Here is a 20,102-nt window from a genome sequence, read left to right on the forward strand (position 1 = left end):
GCACATCGTCATTTACTTTATTTCCGCTGCTCTTTACGCTGCTCTACACGGTGCTCTATGCCGTTGGTAATGCGCAGGTCCGCCGTCCTAATTATGTACATGTCATACTTCTTAATCGTTCTGGGCAGGCCCTGTGCTCTAGATAACACTTTATACGTAAACAATAGTCTATGATTATGGTGTGGGAAACTTTTCAGATTTCTGTGCGCTGAGGCAGGCTCCAGTTAAATGAACTTTACTGGGTCAAGTCGGTCGTGTGTCTTAACTTGACCTCCGGAGCAGTCGGCTGGCTGTGTGCTTGTGCTGTGATAGGAGACGGTTGGACAAGACTCCTTTCCGCCGCGCCCGCCACCATGCCCCACTCCGCAACCTTCTTCGTTGGTATTTTCACGTTATTGTCTGCAACAGTTCTGGGTAAGTATATTTGCTACTATTTTAATGGATAATGAATTTTACTCTCCTTACTTAGAGTTTTTGTATTTTACTCCCATGTATCCATCCATATCAGGGTTAGCCACGTGGCACCTTCTTCCGGAACCAAATTGCCAGTGATAGGGCCTACTGATGTTTCATTTACGGACAATATATGGCCGTTATTTCAAACTTCGTTATAATTTCTTCGACATTCTTCGAAAGTTCATTCTTCGAATGAACTTTCGACATTAGTATTTTATTCCTAAATAGTATATTTCAATTACTGCCAAAATATCGCAGAATAATATAAAGTAAGCAGAGTATTGGTAACGTATTCCTATATTGAAATAAGCTACATTTCCAGTTGCACTTTGTTTTCTCTTCAATTTGCGGTCGGTACAGTAAAATGTATAGGCAAAATACGTTGGTAAACCAGCTGAAACATTATGGAGTTCAAGGTCGTGGATTTGGTAGAGTTCAGTGGTTATCCGACACCACAGAACAGGGGGCGGGCTGGAGCACTCCCGCAGCTTTATCTACACACCGGCCAACTACAACACCGTCGAAAATGGCAACTTGTTGCAGCTGGTGTTGATACTTGCATAATCCCAAGTCGTTGCAAAGCAGTTGTTCACACAAGTATGCGGTCTGAATCTCATGATGAGCCATTTAGCACACAGCCGAACTATGCTAACAAGAAGACAAGAGGATTAATGCTATCCAGATAAGGAATTTGAATTATATCATCAGCCCAATACACAGGGCGTTTAACGTAACGATTTGACCATGCAGAATGTTAGAGACGGACGATAGCATTTAAGTCACAACTTCACTTGTACATGGGAGCATGGTGCCATTTATAAAGCACCATAGACGATTATAGACGATTTGCATCTTACCCATCTTAATGTAAACACGACTGCAAAAATTACACATTTTTTCATGATATATATGGGTGAAACACTGATCATTGGCTAATATTTGACTACATGCGTCTAAAGTCAGTAAGGTCACCAAGGCCATGTGACGTGGCTTAAGGGAAAAAAAATTCTGACAGACCTTGACAACAGATACCATTTGGTCCATACACAGCTGTATGTAGGTGTAGAGTAAGATGAATAGCTGTCGTATGTACAGAATCTTCCCTAGCCTTTACTCTAATCAAAAATGTGCTAAATTTGAGGGTTTCCGACGCTCTCGTTCTGTGCCAGATTACTGGTCATATTGACCAGTCAGAAGTTGAAAAAGTTTCAGCAGAGTTATCCCGCCAACAATGGCAGCAGCTCTTTCCGGCCACGTGTCACGGTGTTCAGGCGCTCTCGACAATTGATACGCCTACACGGTTACTCCAAAGTATCCATTCTGAAACGTTGTACAAATTAACCGATGACACTGCCAGATTATATCGTACACAAATAGGAGTAAAATGCACGCACCAAATCTCTGAGTAATACTAATATAACGGGCGATTCTACATAGCTGACAGTAAATTAACTTCATGTCCTGTCGATAACAGAACATTTGCTGTAAAAAAAATTACTTGTTAAATTTAACAGAATTCTTTGAGTGATGCTAAAAAATATTTTGCTATTACGGCAGCTTATTCTGTCAGATGGGTTAGCGTGTACAATACGCATTTGAAGTTGTCGGTTAGGATCAACAATGTGCCTCATCAGATCACCGACAAGTTCAGATGGGTTAGGATCAACAATGTGCCTCATCAGATCACCGACAAGTTCAGATGGGTTAGGATCAACAATGTGCCTCATCAGATCACCGACAAGTTCAGATGGGTTAGGATCAACAATGTGCCTCATCAGATCACCGACAAGTTCAGATGGGTTAGGATCAACAATGTGCCTCATCAGATCACCGACAAGTTCAGATGGGTTAGGATCAACAATGTGCCTCATCAGATCACCGACAAGTTCAGATGGGTTAGGGCCTACAAGTCTTATTACAGGAATTCAGATGGATTAGGGCGTAAAATAAGTCTAATTAGATCATACTTGACTTCAGATGGGTTAGGGTCTTTAACTTGTCATTAAACCAGCAATAGATTCAGATGGGTTAGGGTCTACACTAAGTCCCATTAAATCAGCGAAATCTTCACATGGATCTATAAGGTCTATAATAAATGTTATGCCCCCGACATATAAGTGAAATATTCTTGAGTGTGGCGTAAAACACCAATCAAATAAGCAATTAAAATAATAAGCAATTAAAATAATTGTCATTGGTTGAATAGAAGAGACTGAGGAACCCCAAACATTTGATCCGTAAGATACAGGTAAATGCAGCGAAAAAAAGAAAAATGAAACCACAGCTCGAGCAAAGTGTGCCCAAGTTAAAAACTGTCTTTTTCCGAAGAATTTTAGAGTTAATGTTATACACAATAAAGTCAACATGGTCAGACCAGTCAAGGTTATTGTTAATAACCTTGAAGTTTTCCGGGATAAGCAGGCGTTTTTAAAACACTGTTTCCGAGAGTAATTCTGATTTCAATGAAACTCAGATGACATATTTGCTGATTTGATGTCTTTATCAAAGATTGAATTTCCGACATCGAAGCTGCACCCGACTAAAATCAACAAATTGCTTTGTCTTCCATAAGTAAGAGTTACAGGATGACATGTTGCCTATTGAACCATAGAACTGCGGTGATATTATCGTTTGTCACAACTCATTTCATTTTGGATAGGCTACCGCCTACGCCGAACTGGCACGAAATTCAACCTCACGAGTTATAGGCTTTTTTTGTATAGCAAGGCTGGTCGACCATGTACTGGCTAATAACATCTCTTGCCTTAATTTCTAATGAGTTTTAATGATTCTGCAGTTAAGAAGATGTTGAAAACTGTTCGTAACATCTTTCTGAGACAACTTAATCGCACACCTGCAAGTTGAATGGAAAATGAGTAGCTAGAATAGCCCTCTGCTCTTTCCTGTAATTTCGACACTTCTGGCTCGGAAAAATGATATTTCGCCTGGTAGGCCTAATTTATTAGGATATTACCGCCGATCACAGTTATATATTATTATATACGTGTATTGCCGCAGGGCACCGTGGTGTTTTGTTATGTATTGCCACATATCTCTGTGACGTATTGATATATAATGTCGCAGATCATTGTTAGGTGTGGTTATACATTGCCGTAGATCTCTTTAAGTTATTGATATATAATGTCGCAGATCATTGTTAGGTGTGGTTATACATTGCCGCAGATCTCTTTAACATATTGATATATAATGTCGCAGCTCATTGTTAGGTGTGGTTATACATTGCCGCAGATCTCTTTAACGTATTGATATATAATGTCGCAGCTCATTGTTAGGTGTGGTTATACATTGCCGCAGATCTCTTTAACATATTGATATATAATGTCGCAGCTCATTGTTAGGTGTGGTTATACATTGCCGCAGATCTCTTTAACATATTGATATATAATGTCGCAGATCATTGTTAGGTGTGGTTATACATTGCCGCAGATCTCTTTAACATATTGATATATAATGTAGCAGATCATTGTTAGGTGTGGTTATACATTGCCGTAGATCTCTTTAAGTTATTGATATATAATGCCGCAGATCATTGTTAGGTGTGGTTATACATTGCCGTAGATCTCTTTAAGTTATTGATATATAATGCCGCAGATCATTGTTAGGTGTGGTTATACATTGCTATATCTTGCCGGAAGTCGATGTCATGTGTAGTTGCATAATGCCACAGATCTCTGTGACATGTGATATTGCCGAAGATCATAATTATGTATGGTTATACATTGCCGGAGATCACACTGATGTATTTTAAATGTGAGTCTACTGTGTAAAATCTGTTAATGTTACAGAGGGCATAGTTTACAATGTAATGATATGGCAGAATGAAGTATGCCAGTTTATAAATGTGAAAGAGTGAAAATTGCATCGTTTACAGTGCACCAGTATGGCAGAATGCCATGTATAGGTTTTGTACATGTTGCACTGATTAAACTGTATGTTTATATTTTGCCGGGCATCACTGTGACGTATGGTCACGGACATACATTGTCGAATATCACTGTTACGTGTTGTTACATGTATATATTAACACAGATCACTGTGACATTTGGATATATATTAATACATGTAGCTTCAGGTTGTGCCTCGTAACTTGTAGTCAGATTGGTCACGAGACTTGGCGGCCATGTTGAATATTGAGAGAGAAAAAAACCCTACTGCCAAACGGCGAAAGGGAACGTGCTCAAATTTATACTGCAGTTGCAAATAACCTAAACACAGTTGATTTGTTAATATGGCCTTCATGAGGTAAAACTTGCAAAAGTTCACTCCTGGATAAAATGTCACGTCACTGACAGTTCCCTTTTGGTCATTTATTTGATACAAAAAGTGCTAACGTGTGCAATTTTAGCGTTGAATCCGTATGTGGAAATATTTTTACCAGTAATTTAAAGACTTTACCGCCCTCTAGCACAGGTCAGAATCAATGAAAATTGGGGGGAAAAATCGAGAAATCTTACAAAGAGGATACACCGTTTTGTGTGTAATCTGTAAAATGCTCATCGTTTTCCTTGCGGATTTTCGCCATTCCGAAGAAATCACATTTTGCCCTGCAAACTTATCCAAAATTGTAGCCGTAGATCGTGCGATTTGATATCCAATCAGCATACCTCTTTTTGAAGATGCAATCAACATACATCTTTCTGAAAGTTTTGATTTGTAGAATGAACCAGCATTCCTTTATGGATTGCGTTCTAATTTACCACTGCTGTGAAAGTTCGATCAAAAAGATCTGGTATTTGACAATATGTGATAGACTTAAGTCTGGCAATAAATTTTACAAACCCGAGGTATACAGTGTTTGAATTTGATAGAGGTTGGATTTAATGTGTAGAATTGCGACTGCGGAAGTGTGTAGGGTATACAGTCTCTCAGTTCCACAGAATGTAATTGAATGTGTAGAATTGCGAATGCGGAAGTGTGTAGGGTATACAGTCTCTCAGTTCCACAGAATGTAATTGAATGTGTAGAATTGCGAATGCGGAAGTGTGTAGGGTATACAGTCTCTCAGTTCCACAGAATGTAATTGAATGTGTAGAATTGCGAATGCGGAAGTGTGTAGGGTATACAGTCTCTCAGTTCCACAGAATGTAATTGAATGTGTAGAATTGCGACTGCGGAAGTGTGTAGGGTATACAGTCTCTCAGTTCCACAGAATGTAATTGAATGTGTAGAATTGCGACTGCGGAAGTGTGTAGGGTATACAGTCTCTCAGTTCCACAGAATGTAATTGAATGTGTAGAATTGCGACTGCGGAAGTGTGTAGGGTATACAGTCTCTCAGTTCCACAGAATGTAATTTAATGTGTAGAATTGCGACTGCGGAAGTGTGTAGGGTATACAGTCTCTCAGTTCCACAGAATGTAATTGAATGTGTAGAATTGCGAATGCGGAAGTGTGTAGGGTATACAGTCTCTCAGTTCCACAGAATGTAATTGAATGTGTAGAATTGCGACTGCGGAAGTGTGTAGGGTATACAGTCTCTCAGTTCCACAGAATGTAATTCAATGTGTAGAATTGCGACTGCGGAAGTGTGTAGGGTATACAGTCTCTCAGTTCCACAGAATGTAATTGAATGTGTAGAATTGCGACTGTGGAAGTGTGTAGGGTATACAGTCTCTCAGTTCCACAGAATGTAATTTAATGTGTAGAATTGCGACTGCGGAAGTGTGTAGGGTATACAGTCTCTCAGTTCCACAGAATGTAATTCTTTCATCTTACATACACTTTTTAAATGTGAGTCTACTGTGTAAAATCTGGTAATGTTACACAGGGCATAGTTTACAATGTAATGATATGGCAGAATGAAGTATGCCAGTAATTGAATGTGTAGAATTGCGACTGCGGAAGTGTGTAGGGTATACAGTCTCTCAGTTCCACAGAATGTAATTGAATGTGTAGAATTGCGAATGCGGAAGTGTGTAGGGTATACAGTCTCTCAGTTCCACAGAATGTAATTGAATGTGTAGAATTGCGACTGCGGAAGTGTGTAGGGTATACAGTCTCTCAGTTCCACAGAATGTAATTCAATGTGTAGAATTGCGACTGCGGAAGTGTGTAGGGTATACAGTCTCTCAGTTCCACAGAATGTAATTGAATGTGTAGAATTGCGACTGTGGAAGTGTGTAGGGTATACAGTCTCTCAGTTCCACAGAATGTAATTTAATGTGTAGAATTGCGACTGCGGAAGTGTGTAGGGTATACAGTCTCTCAGTTCCACAGAATGTAATTCTTTCATCTTACATACACTTTTTAAATGTGAGTCTACTGTGTAAAATCTGGTAATGTTACACAGGGCATAGTTTACAGTGTAATGATATGGCAGAATGAAGTATGCCAGTAATTGAATGTGTAGAATTGCGAATGCGGAAGTGTGTAGGGTATACAGTCTCTCAGTTCCACAGAATGTAATTGAATGTGTAGAATTGCGAATGCGGAAGTGTGTAGGGTATACAGTCTCTCAGTTCCACAGAATGTAACTGAATGTGTAGAATTGCGAATGCGGAAGTGTGTAGGGTATACAGTCTCTCAGTTCCACAGAATGTAATTGAATGTGTAGAATTGCGACTGCGGAAGTGTGTAGGGTATACAGTCTCTCAGTTCCACAGAATGTAATTGAATGTGTAGAATTGCGACTGCGGAAGTGTGTAGGGTATACAGTCTCTCAGTTCCACAGAATGTAATTCTTTTATCTTACATACACTTTTTAAATGTGAGTCTACTGTGTAAAATCTGGTAATGTTACACAGGGCATAGTTTACAATGTAATGATATGGCAGAATGAAGTATGCCAGTTTATAAATGTGAAAGAGTGCAAATTGCATTGTTTACAGCGTACGAGTATGGCAGAATGCCATGTATAGGTTTTGCACATGTTGCACATGTTAAAATGTGCAATTTCGCTGTTTGTCAGGGTGCACTGTTTACAGTTCTTCAATATGGAATGATGACGTGTGAACATTTGTCAATGAGGCATAGTTTGCCAAAGTGGCAGAAAACACTATTTACAAGTTTTCATAATGTCAATATGTATGTATGTATGTATTTGTGTATGTATGTATGTATGTATGTATGTATGTATGTAAGTATGCATGTGTGTATGCATATATGCTTGTATGCGTGTATGCGTGTATGTATGTATGGTTATATGTATATGGGTATGCGTGTATGTACACTGCCGCCACTGAAGTATGCCGGAGATACCAGACATGACACACCCAATCACATTATACTGACACCGGTCCAACCAGTCATGTTTTCTTGCTCTAACCTCACAGTGCTGAGCGCCAAGAAAGGCAACAGTAAGTTATGTTTTTAAAGACTTTAGTATGACCCGACCCAGGTTTGATCCCGGGATATCCCGACATTGAGGCAGACACCCTATATATTGTCTGAACAGGACACTGTATAGTAAAGTACGCCAGTGTGACAAAATGGACTGTTTTACAGTCTGTGTGGCAAAAGACGTATGAACAGAATTAACCTTGTACAGTCCGCCAGTATACTGGAATGCATTGTTTATTCCGTGTCACTATGGCAAATTGATGTGAATGCTTTTTGTGAAAAGAGCATTGTTTGGGCTGTGTCCATGTAATTGACATGTAAGTATACATGATTTGTGTCGTGTTAATCTTGACGTGTGGACGTTGTGTCAGTGTAATACAGTGTAGTGTGTAAAAAGTTGTTAAACATAGAGACAGTATACATGATTTGTGTCGTGTTAATCTTGACGTGTGGACGTTGTGTCAGTGTAATACAGTGTAGTGTGTAAAAAGTTGTTAAACATAGAGACAGTATACATGATTTGTGTCGTGTTAATCTTGACGTGTGGACGTTGTGTCAGTGTAATACAGTGTAGTGTGTAAAAAGTTGTTAAACATAGAGACAGTATACATGATTTGTGTCGTGTTAATCTTGACGTGTGGACGTTGTGTCAGTGTAATACAGTGTAGTGTGAAAAAAGTTGTTAAACATAGAGACAGTATACATGATTTGTGTCGTGTTAATCTTGACGTGTGGACGTTGTGTCAGTGTAATACAGTGTAGTGTGTAAAAAGTTGCTAAACATAGAGACAGTATACATGATTTGTATCGTGTTAATCTTGACGTGTGGACGTTGTGTCAGTGTAATACAGTGTAGTGTGTAAAAAGTTGTTAAACATAGAGACAGTATACATGATTTGTGTCGTGTTAATCTTGACGTGTGGACGTTGTGTCAGTGTAATACAGTGTAGTGTGTAAAAAGTTGTTAAACATAGAGACAGTATACATGATTTGTGTCGTGTTAATCTTGACGTATGAACGTGTCAATGTAATGCAGTATAATATGCATAAATTGTTGAATATGGCGACATTATACATTGTTTGTGTTGTGTCAAAGTGTTGACGCATTTTCAATGCACCATTGTACCAAAGCAACATTTTACCCGAAAATATCCCGCTGGTGCGATCTGAAAACACAACAACACGGCTACCCATGATTTAAATTTACAATGTCTTCATCCGGTCAAGGACATGCGCATGAGCACAGAGTGCATTGATAGAGCTACTACAATGTACACATCTTCCATCACGCAAACCTAATATGAATTAACCAAAACCCAGGGGCGAATGCAGCGGATTACTTAGCCACAGTTGGGTGCTAACGAACGATTTAAATCCCTAGGCTATAGGTTTCTCTGATAACTGTACAACATTGTCTTATGTTTGCAAGGTGTTTATTGGAGACATTATTCTGTGTAGACTAATAGAGTTTTAAATTTCTTAGTTGTGAAATGGACCAATCTAACCAATGTAGTTTCGTCTCCAAAATCGAATTAAGAATGTGCACAAATTGTACCGAGTATTGTTCTTTCAAATGCGAAAAGTTTGAAGAATTAGGGTACCTGTGTACATACATAATTTCCAAGAGCCTAAACTTTCTATTGATACCAGCTCTCTTGCCTGAAAAGATAGCCCTTGGCTATTCACGGAGATCCATTGTGTATATGCCAGCTGTCGATTAGTCCTTCAGGGTAAAAATTATTTTTCAGATACAGTATTGAAGCTAAGGCTAAATTGTTGGGTTTTTTTATTCTTCGCTAGAGTCAGTCACAAATGTTAAGAGAATCCATATTTGTGGTAGAACATAAATCTACAAATTTGGGCTTGAATTTAGTTTTATTTAACACTTACACCATTTCCAATACTTATACTATTAGTTACATGGTTAGTGAGAGGATACACAAATATATGGTGTCAATAATCCTCATATTGCGCCTCGCCCTATATGAGGATTATTAACACCATATATTTGTGTATCCTCTCACTCAGTAACCAAGTAAAGAATTTTTTCTGCAAAGGTCCATCAATTCAGTGCAGAAGACCGATGACGATGTATGGCTGAATCGCTTAAGGGATGTAACCATTGTGTACACAACCTGGAAAGGGAGATAACCTATTCAGCAAACACATTTGATGTCTCCTGAAGGTTTCGAGAAAATATCTGTACCCCAATTGGCCGTCGTTGCCCAATGAAAAGCGGAGTATTTTGCCTGACCCGGGACATATGTAATTATTTTGTAACGCACTGTTGTAGGCTATAACAAACATGCAGGGCGTTTTCCATTTCCTACATACATGCAGTGTGCAGTGTGTAACCCTGCAGGGCACCCTATCAATAGTTTGTACAATTTCTGATGAGGAGACCATTGAAGACGGTTATTCCATCGAAGGTGTATGGTTGGAGAAAAATGGAATGGCTGGGCTAAACCACCAGCATTGGGCATGTTACTAACAAACTTTTATTTCCTTGTGTGATGCTCAGAAATGCACACCACATCTTGACCTCAGACAAACCTTCAGCTGTGTCGACCACGTTTCGCCATCAAGGATTGGGCCTCACCTCGTGTATTCTAGCAATTGAAAGACAAGAGGCCTGACCAATCAGCCATATCCCGCTCCCAGTATGGATAATAACATACATGTATCCATGTAATTATCACTGGGAGACTTCTTTATCTACAGATTCTGCATCACGCGAGCTCGAATTAATCTGGATTTTTCGTGATTTTTACCGCTTATTTTATATCGTTATAAATCTTCATTTTTAAGAATGTGTTGGCCTTTGCGTGAGCTTCTGGTTTTACTAGGAAACTAAGTTCATATCTCATTGATTTTTATTCGTATTCTCAAATTCTGTACTTTTTGAAATTTATTTTGATTGAGAAGAATTGTGTTTGATGGAATTCATTAAGTTTACTGGTGTTTCACGCCGTACTTAATCCATCCTGAATTATTCTCAATCCATGATGTTAGACAATTTTCTAACTGAAGTCTTCTCTGGCTTCATAAGTGCAAACAGAAAATATTTGTCTTTTTGACTATGCCCAATAACCTTTCTGGTCTGCAATTTTTGACATTTCAATGTTTTTTTCTCATTTTTAAATATTTTGGGGCATAAAAGCCTCCTGACCATATGTATTAGAGACTACTATAAGGTCAAACACCATACGCTATACATGTGTTGAAGGTTTGCATATAATACATGTACATGTACCTAGGTCTACTTTTTTCTTCTAGGTTTTTTTTACTTTTATGGCCCGCGTTTAAACTGTTTCTCATTTAGATAATTAGCTTAGTGTACTTATTCAAAGTGACGGTAGATATGTTTTCTTTGGAAGCAGGGGAAAATTTTGATGTATGACATTTCTACCTTGACACAATTACAAGTTTGAACAGAAACAGTTTGTTGTTGTGGTTAAAATAAGATTTTCTCTTCAAAAAATATTTTTAGCACCATGCTATTTTTTTCTCTTCCAAAAACTTTTCTTTTATCATGTCTGTTTTTTTTTCTCTTCCAATTTTTTTTTCACCATTACGCTTTTACGTTTCCTTAAGGACTTCATTTAATTCGCTGTTATCATTATGGCTGTGGGTGTCATTTTTAACTGTCATCCTTGCGGCTGTGTTTGCTATGTTATGGCTCTGAAAGCTGTAATCGTGATTACGATTCATCTGTTTTTCCTATCATGCTGTTTTAATATTCTGTTTGGCAGTGTCGTCTGTTAAGGTTGTAATAGTGCCCTATGGGTCCTCTCAACTGAGGGCTGTGGGTGATCCGGTGTCGCTAAGATGTTCAGTCCGGGGACAGGTGCACGGATCCAGGGTGGACATGCGCTGGCTGGACCCTGCTGGTCAGCCCATATCATCAACGGAGGATGTGAGCTCATCATCAAGGTAATAGCATGTTAGCACGGCATCCGTGTAGAATATCAGGGAAACTTTGGTGTTTATTCAGAAGTTATTAGATAGGATTATAAGGGAAAAGAATATGGGGTAGTCTATATAATTGGCGTTAGAGCCGGGAGTGTGTGTGGGTGTGGGGGGGGGGGGGGGGGAGGGGTTTAAGGCACTCCCATTGCTCAACTGGTGGGGGCCCAGATATGCTTGGGCCTCTTCAACTTTTTACGTGCCAGAGGAATTTGATGCTGCCGGAAATAAAAAGTAGATACTTTTGCGCCTCTCTCTAAAATTTCAATTTTCCCACATTTACAGTCCTAAACAGCATAGACTGGATTAAAATCATAATTTCGTAGTCAAAAAGATTAGGTGCCTACACGATGGATTGATTGGGAGTCTGTCTTCTCGCCTAAGGTGCTGTGATAGCTGCCCCCCTCCCCTCATTCACTTTGAATTTCCTTTCCTCTGCACTGACAAAGGGCAGTTGGTTGGAGGATTAAATAATAGATTGGTTCGTTGACCTGCGACTATGTTTCTCTTTGTATATTAAGAAAATGTCACATATATATATATATATATATATATATATATATATATATATATATATATATATATATATATATATATATATATATATATATATATATATATATATATATATATATACCATCTTTTAATATTTCATATTCTGGCAGACGAGTATATTCACGAAGAACTTATCCGAGAGAAGCACAGCTATTTTTTAGCCGTCTACAGGAAGAAGATTTTGGCATCTACACGTGCCTTGTCATTCATGAAGGACGGTATTACAGGCGATCCGTTACCCTTCAGGTTTACAGTAAGTATAGATGCCTGCCGCGTGACTCAGCCGATTCGGTATAACAGGGGATACGTTATCGATCCGGTTTACAGTAAGTATAGATGCGTGACGTGGCCTAATCGAGGCAGTATTACAGGCGATACGTTAGTCTTCAGGTCTACATCCACTATATTCGCCTGGCTTAATCGAATCGGTACTACAGGCGATCGGTTACTCTTCAGATTTCCAGTAAGTATAGATGCCTGTCGCTTGACCCAGCCGATTCGGTATTACAGGAGATACGTTATCGATCAGGTTTACAGTAAGTATATAAGCCTGTCATTTGGTCTAATCGATTCTGTATTACAGGCGATCGGTTACTCTTGAGATTTCCAGTAAGTATAGATGCCTGTCGCGTGACCCAGCCGATTCGGTATTACAGGAGATATGTTATCGATCAGGTTTACAGTAAGTATATAAGCCTGTCATTTGGTCTAATCGATTCTGTATTACAGGCAATACGGTACCCTTCAGAATTACGGTAAGTATAGATGCCTGTCACGTGGAGTAATGAGAGCGCTATTACAAACGAGCCGTTACATTTTAGGTTTACAGTAAGTATAGATGTCTGCCCGTGGCCTAATCGATGCGTTATTACAGGCAACTCGTTAGGCCTACTCTTCCGATCTACAGTAAGTATAGATACCTGTCAAGTGGCATAATTAAGGCGTTATTCCGGCGATCGGTTACTCCTCGGGTTTACAGTAACTATACATGCCTGCCACGTGGCCTAATCGAGGTGTTTTTACAGGCGATCAGTTACTCCTCCGGTTTACAGTAAGAATGGATGCTTGTAACGTCGCCTAATCGAATCGGTATCACAGGCGATACTTTAGCCTTCAGGATTACAATAAGTATAGATGCCTGCCACGTGACCTAATCGATTCGGTATTACAGACGAGCTGTTATACTTCGGGTTTACAGTAAATGTAAAAGCCTGTCATTTGCCCAGTCGATTCGGTATTACAGGCCATACTTCACCCTTCAGATTTACAGTTAATATAGAGGCCCGTCATGTGGTCTCTTCGAATCGATATTACAGGCCACCCGTTACACTTTAGGTTTGCAGTAAGTGTAGATGCCTTTCACGTGACCTATTCGAATCGGTATTACAGCCGATCTGTTAACCGTCAGGTTTGCAGTAAGTGTAGATACCTGTCACGTCGCCTAATCGAATCGGTGTTACAGCCAATCTGTTAACCGTCAGGTTTGCAGTAAGTGTAGATGCTTGTCACGTCGCCTATTCGAATCGGTATTACAGCCGATCTGTTAACCGTCAGGTTTGCAGTAAGTGTAGATGCCTGTCACGTCGCCTAGTCGAATCGGTATTACAGACGATCTGTTAACCGTCAGGTTTGCAGTAAGTGTAGATACCTGTCACGTCGCCTAATCGAATCGGTGTTACAGCCGATCTGTTAACCGTCAGGTTTGCAGTAAGTGTAGATGCCTTTCACGTGACCTATTCGAATCGGTATTACAGACGATCTGTTAACCCTCAGGTTTGCAGTAAGTGTAGATGCCTGTCACGTCGCCTAATCGAATCGGTATTACAGCCGATCTGTTAACCGTCAGGTTTGCAGTAAGTGTAGATGCCTGTCACGTCGCCTATTCGAATCGGTGTTACAGCCGATCTGTTAACCGTCAGGTTTGCAGTAAGTGTAGATGCCTGTCACGTCGCCTAATCGAATCGGTGTTACAGCCGATCTGTTAACCTTCAGATTTACAGTAAGCACCGATACCTGTTGTGTGACCTGATTGATTCGGTATTACATGCGATAAGTTACTCTTCCGACCTGCAGTAAGTGTAGATGACTGTCCTCAGGCCTATTCGAATGGGTATTATAGGCGATAAGTTACTCTTCAGGCCTGCAGTAAGTGTAGATGACTGTCCTCAGGCCTATTCGAATGGGTATTATAGGCGATAAGTTACTCTTCCGACCTGCAGTAAGTGTAGATGACTGTCCGCAGGTCTATTCGAATGGGTATTATAGGCGATAAGTTACTCTTCAGGCCTGCAGTAAGTGTAGATGACTGTCCTCAGGCCTATTCGAATGGGTATTATAGGCGATAAGTTACTCTTCAGGCCTGCAGTAAGTGTAGATGACTGTCCTCAGGCCTATTCGAATGGGTATTATTGGCGATAAGTTACTCTTCAGGCCTGCAGTAAGTGTAGATGACTGTCCTCAGGCCTATTCGAATGGGTATTATAGGCGATAAGTTACTCTTCAGGCCTGCAGTAAGTGTAGATGATTGTCCGCAGGCCTATGCGAATGGGTATTATAGGCGATAAGTTACTCTTCAGGCCTGCAGTAAGTGTAGATGACTGTCCTCAGGCCTATTCACATCGGTATTAAAGGCCATCCGTTACGTGTCAGGTTTACAGTAAATATAAATACCTGTCTTTTTGCCCAATCGATTTCGTATTACAGGTTAACACGAAGTATAGATGCTTATTACGTGGCGTAATCGAGGTGTTTTCACAGGTAATCGGTTACTCTTTGGGTTTACAGTAAGTATAGATGCCTGTCATGTCGCCTTATCTAATCACAGGTATCACATTACCTGCCAGGTAATTGTAGATGCCGGTAATGTAGCCTATTACAGGAGATCCATTAACTTTCAGGTTTTCAGTAAGTAAATAAATCTGCCACGTGGCTAATTGAGGCGTTATTACAGGCAATCCATTACTCTCCAGGTATACATTAAATGTAGATATCTATCACGTGGCCTAATTAAGTTGGACTTCGTGTTTACGGTAAGTATAGATGCCTTTCACGTTGCTTAATCAAGGCAGTATTAGGTTAGACTTTCAGTATATTAGTTACCTACCACTTAGCCAGCTAAATGTGATAGTGTTATCAGAAAATCAGATACACTTTAAACAGTTAACTGGTCATGTAATACTACTCATCTAAAACAGGACTGTATTATGTTTTCTTTGCAATAAATGTGGCACAAATTTGCAGAGCATATATAGTATCTGAACTGCATTATATGCTTTGGTAATAAAATGAGGCGCTATTTTACAGAGCCCATCGAGTACCTGAATTGTCCCGAGACCCAGACGTTATATAGGGGACGACCCGGGTTGGTCTCCTGTGAGGTAACAGCTTCTCCCAAGCCTGTCGTCAGTTGGACATCGAAGGGACGAATTATTACCACAGGTAAATATCCAGTTCTCTCACCCGTCGGCTGTCGCAAATCTCCACCAATAGGAAAATTCTAACGATATCTAAGCCGGAGTTCAGCCTGAAATTCCCACCACATCCTCACACGATGAGAATATATGGATTAAAATGTCCACGTAATTCAGCTTCTGCGATTCAGTGTAAAATTCACACCACATTCTCGAAAGATGTGGCTTGAAATACTGATCTGAATTTCGGAAGATATATCGTGGAATCCTGATCTTACAGGATGTAGCGTGGAATCCTGATCTTACAGGATGTAGCGTGGAATCCTGATCTTACAGGATGTAGCGTGGAATCCTGATCTTACAAGATGTAGCGTGGAATCCTGATCTTACAAGATGTAGCGTGGAATCCTGATCTTACAGGATGTAGCGTGGAATCCTGATCTTACAGGATGTAGCGTGGAATCCTGATCTTACAAGATGTAGCGTGGAATCCTGATCTTACAGGATGTAGCGTGGAATCCTGATCTTACAAGATGTAGCGTGGAATCCTGATCTTACAAGATGTAGCGTGGAATCCTGATCTTACAGGATGTAGCGTGGAATCCTGATCTTACAGGATGTAGCGTGGAATCCAGATCTTACAAGATGTAGCGTGGAATCCTGATCTTACAGGATGTAGCGTGGAATCCTGACCAGATCTTACAGGATGTAGCGTGGAATCCTGATCTTACAGGATGTAGCGTGGAATCCTGATCTTACAGGATGTAGCGTGGAATCCAGATCTTACAGGATGTAGCGTGGAATCCAGATCTTACAGGATGTAGCGTGGAATCCTGATCTTACAGGATGTAGCGTGGAATCCTGATCTAACAGGATGTAGCGTGGAATCCTGACCAGATCTTACAGGATGTAGCGTGGAATCCTGATCTTACAAGATGTAGCGTGGAATCCTGACCAGATCTTACAGGATGTAGCGTGGAATCCTGATCTTACAAGATGTAGCGTGGAATCCTGATCTTACAGGATGTAGCGTGGAATCCTGACCAGATCTTACAAGATGTAGCGTGGAATCCTGATCTTACAGGATGTAGCGTGGAATCCAGATCTTGCAGGATGTAGCGTGGAATCCAGATCTTACAGGATGTAGCGTGGAATCCTGACCAGATCTTACAGGATGTAGCGTGGAATCCTGACCAGATCTTACAGGATGTAGCGTGGAATCCTGACCAGATCTTACAGGATGTAGCGTGGAATCCAGATCTTGCAGGATGTAGCGTGGAATCCAGATCTTACAGGATGTAGCGTGGAATCCTGACCAGATCTTACAGGATGTAGCGTGGAATCCTGACCAGATCTTACAGGATGTAGCGTGGAATCCTGACCAGATCTTACAGGATGTAGCGTGGAATCCTGATCTTACAGGATGTAGCGTGGAATCCTGACCAGATCTTACAGGATGTAGCGTGGAATCCTGGCCAGATCTGGTCAGATCTGACAAGATGTAGCGTGGAATCCTGGCCAGATCTGACAAGATGTAGCGTGGAAACCTAACCACATTCTCGCAAGATGTAGAGTGAAATCCTGACCAGATTTCTACAAGATGTAGCCTAGAACCCCTTCCAGATTAACATAAAATGTAGCGCGGAATCCTTACCAGAATCACACAAGATGAAGCGTGGAATCCTGACCAGATTACCACAATATGTAGCGTGGAATCCTGACCAGATTACCACAATATGTGGCGTGGAATCCTGACCAGATTACCACAATATGTAAAGAGTGGAATCCTGACCAAATTTTTACAAGATATAGGCACGAGCCCCGGCCAGGTTCCCACAAAATTTAGCGTGGAATCCTGACCAGATTACCACAATATGTGGCGTGGAATCCTGACCAAATTTTTACAAGATATAGGCACGAGCCCCGGTCAGATTCTCACAAAATTTAGCGTGGAATCCTGACCAGATTACCACAACATGTAAAGTGTGGAATCCTGACCAGATTTCACAGGATTTAGCGTGGAATCCTGACCGGAGTCTTACAAGATTTAGTGTGCAATATTGACCGAATTTACACAAAATGTAGCGTGGAACCCTGACCAGATTCTTACAAGATGTAGGGTGGAATCATGGCCATGTCTCACAAGATTTAGCCTGGAATATTGGCCGGATTCTCACAAAATGCAGTGTTGAATCCTGACCAGATTACCGCAATATGTAAAATGTGGAATCCTTGACCAGACACTTTCAAGATATAGAGTGGAATTCTGGCCAGATTTCATAGGATTTAGCGTGGAACCGTGACCGGATTGTCACAAAATGTAGGGTGGAATCCTAACCATATTCTCGCAAGATGTAGCCTGGAAACTTGGCCAGATCTTACTGGATGTAGCCTGGAAACTTGGCCAGATCTTACTGGATGTAGCGTGGAATCCTGACCAGATCTCGCAAGATGTAGTGTGGAACCCCGACTGGATTCTCACAAGATGTAGCGTGAAATTTTGATGAAATTAGGCTGGAAACCTTCTTGACAAAAGGTCAAGAATAGTTTTAAACTGTGAACTTATCTGCTGATCGCTTAGGTCTATAGTCCATATCTTTCAACTTGTCACCTGTATTCAGCTGTAAAATCAGTTATACTGGTTACCAAAATTGCATCTCGTTAATGACATGTTACACCACAAGCTATATATATCTATATGTTGAACGTCGACATCATTGCAAAGAAACGCAGTTAGAATAATTCAGAATGTTAAAATCCATAAACTTGGTTACGACACCAAGAAGTCGTTGCCTCGGCATATCCATCACAAGTAACCCCGTTCTACATTGATTCTCGTCTGGACTGGCCTCCTTAAATTCATCCTAATATTGTGTTCTCTGGAGAACCTAACCCTAAGCTAACCTGAGGGTACACGGACGATGTTTAGCGCAGAACACTCATTTCCACCTGACCTCGCATCGCTGATTAAATGACCTCACGATTCCATCGGTACCTCGCGTAATCTCGCCTTAGTAACAGCCTGTTGTATGAATATCAGCTTGTCCCAGAACAGTTGAGTTAGTGTCAATATTGAGGTCATATGTTCTCAGTGAATGAGACACATAATTAAATTAAGAAACATTTGGTAGGCATATGTTGATTCTCTCCTGATGAACATACTATCATATCATGGCAAACATCCACGTTGGTATTAGATTAAATGTAATGCTCCTTCTCTACTTAGAATGTACCAGTTTGTATTTCACCAAACAACCATGCATTCTTACTTATTATTTATTGTATGATCTTTCTACTGATTTATCAGATCAAAGGAATGAAGTCACCGCACACGGGCTTAAAATCTACGATGTAAAAGACGAGGACACTGGAAATTATTATTGTATGGCCACTCTTACTTCCCAGGGGGTCTTCAAAACGCGAACGATCAAAGTCCGTGTTGTGGGTAAGGCCCAGCGGGTATGACATTTGTGTACGACTTACATTCATGCTATGGAGTGGTACTACATACATATTACCAGTTGGCGGTCCCATGTCAGCCAGCTGTAACTTGGCCTTTGGCAGAGTAATCATTATTATCATAATATAATGGTATTATACAGGTCATCCCGCCGTAGGGAAGGCCTGTCACCAACCTGCGTGAGTTTCCCTCGGACACTGCCCGGTTTCCTCCCACCATAATGTGTTGCCCCATCTCTTCCAAATATAAAAACCAATTCAACTCTTGCCTGTACTGTTAGTTTATTAGCCATAATTAACTTTGAAAGAGAGAAAAACAATTAAACTCAGTATTAAATCTGAAACACAGAAAAAGAAATGAAAATCAGGATGGTGCACGACTTCTGGGACACCCTGTATACTAAAGTATAGAACTAATAGGCCTATACTAGTGTACATGTGTCCAGGTGTGTATAAATGCACAATTAGGTACTGGTTAGTAGGCATGTAATGAGTTGTATCATATAGGTAATCGCATACACCTGCCTTTTTACAACACCGGTCGTGCTGTATAATTCTGTACATTGGTCAACTGTTTGATCGCTTGATTGCGCTATTTTTGCCTGCCGACAAGAGAACGACAATAATACAGTCACAGGCAATGATTTAGTGCAATGCAACAGATAGCCTAATAAGCATGTAGAATAAGACAGATGAGCTGTTATAACCATGTGCACGTGGACATTCTCTCCACCAGAACCGCCCGTGGAGGAAGCTCGAGCCCCTCATATTGCTCGCGTTCAGCTTTCCGCGCCCAGACCCCAAGACGACGTGACCCTCACCTGTGTGGTGGCCGGAAATCCCGCTCCGGATATAGAGTGGTTCAGATACGAGGATGTAAGCTACCAACTAGTAACGGTGCGTTTATAACTTACAATGATATAGACAAATAAAAAAAAGGGTTTATTTAAAATCATTT

General features: G+C 40.5%; 1 protein-coding gene across 1 annotated transcript in view; it reads left to right on the forward strand.

Annotated features, from left to right (window-relative positions):
• The first annotated feature begins 311 nt into the window (after positions 1-311).
• Positions 312-20,102, forward strand: part of LOC135465814 (hemicentin-1-like) — a 138,157-nt gene continuing 118,366 nt past the window's right edge. Inside the window, exons 1-6 of the mRNA XM_064743170.1 lie at positions 312-414; positions 11,507-11,687; positions 12,386-12,528; positions 15,579-15,713; positions 18,993-19,130; positions 19,881-20,041. Coding sequence (XP_064599240.1) covers positions 354-414; positions 11,507-11,687; positions 12,386-12,528; positions 15,579-15,713; positions 18,993-19,130; positions 19,881-20,041 — 819 coding nt within the window. The 5' untranslated portion in view covers positions 312-353. The remainder of the gene's footprint in view (positions 415-11,506; positions 11,688-12,385; positions 12,529-15,578; positions 15,714-18,992; positions 19,131-19,880; positions 20,042-20,102) is intronic.

Source organism: Liolophura sinensis, chromosome 1 (assembly GCF_032854445.1).
Source record: "Liolophura sinensis isolate JHLJ2023 chromosome 1, CUHK_Ljap_v2, whole genome shotgun sequence".
NCBI lineage: Eukaryota > Metazoa > Mollusca > Polyplacophora > Chitonida > Chitonidae > Liolophura > Liolophura sinensis.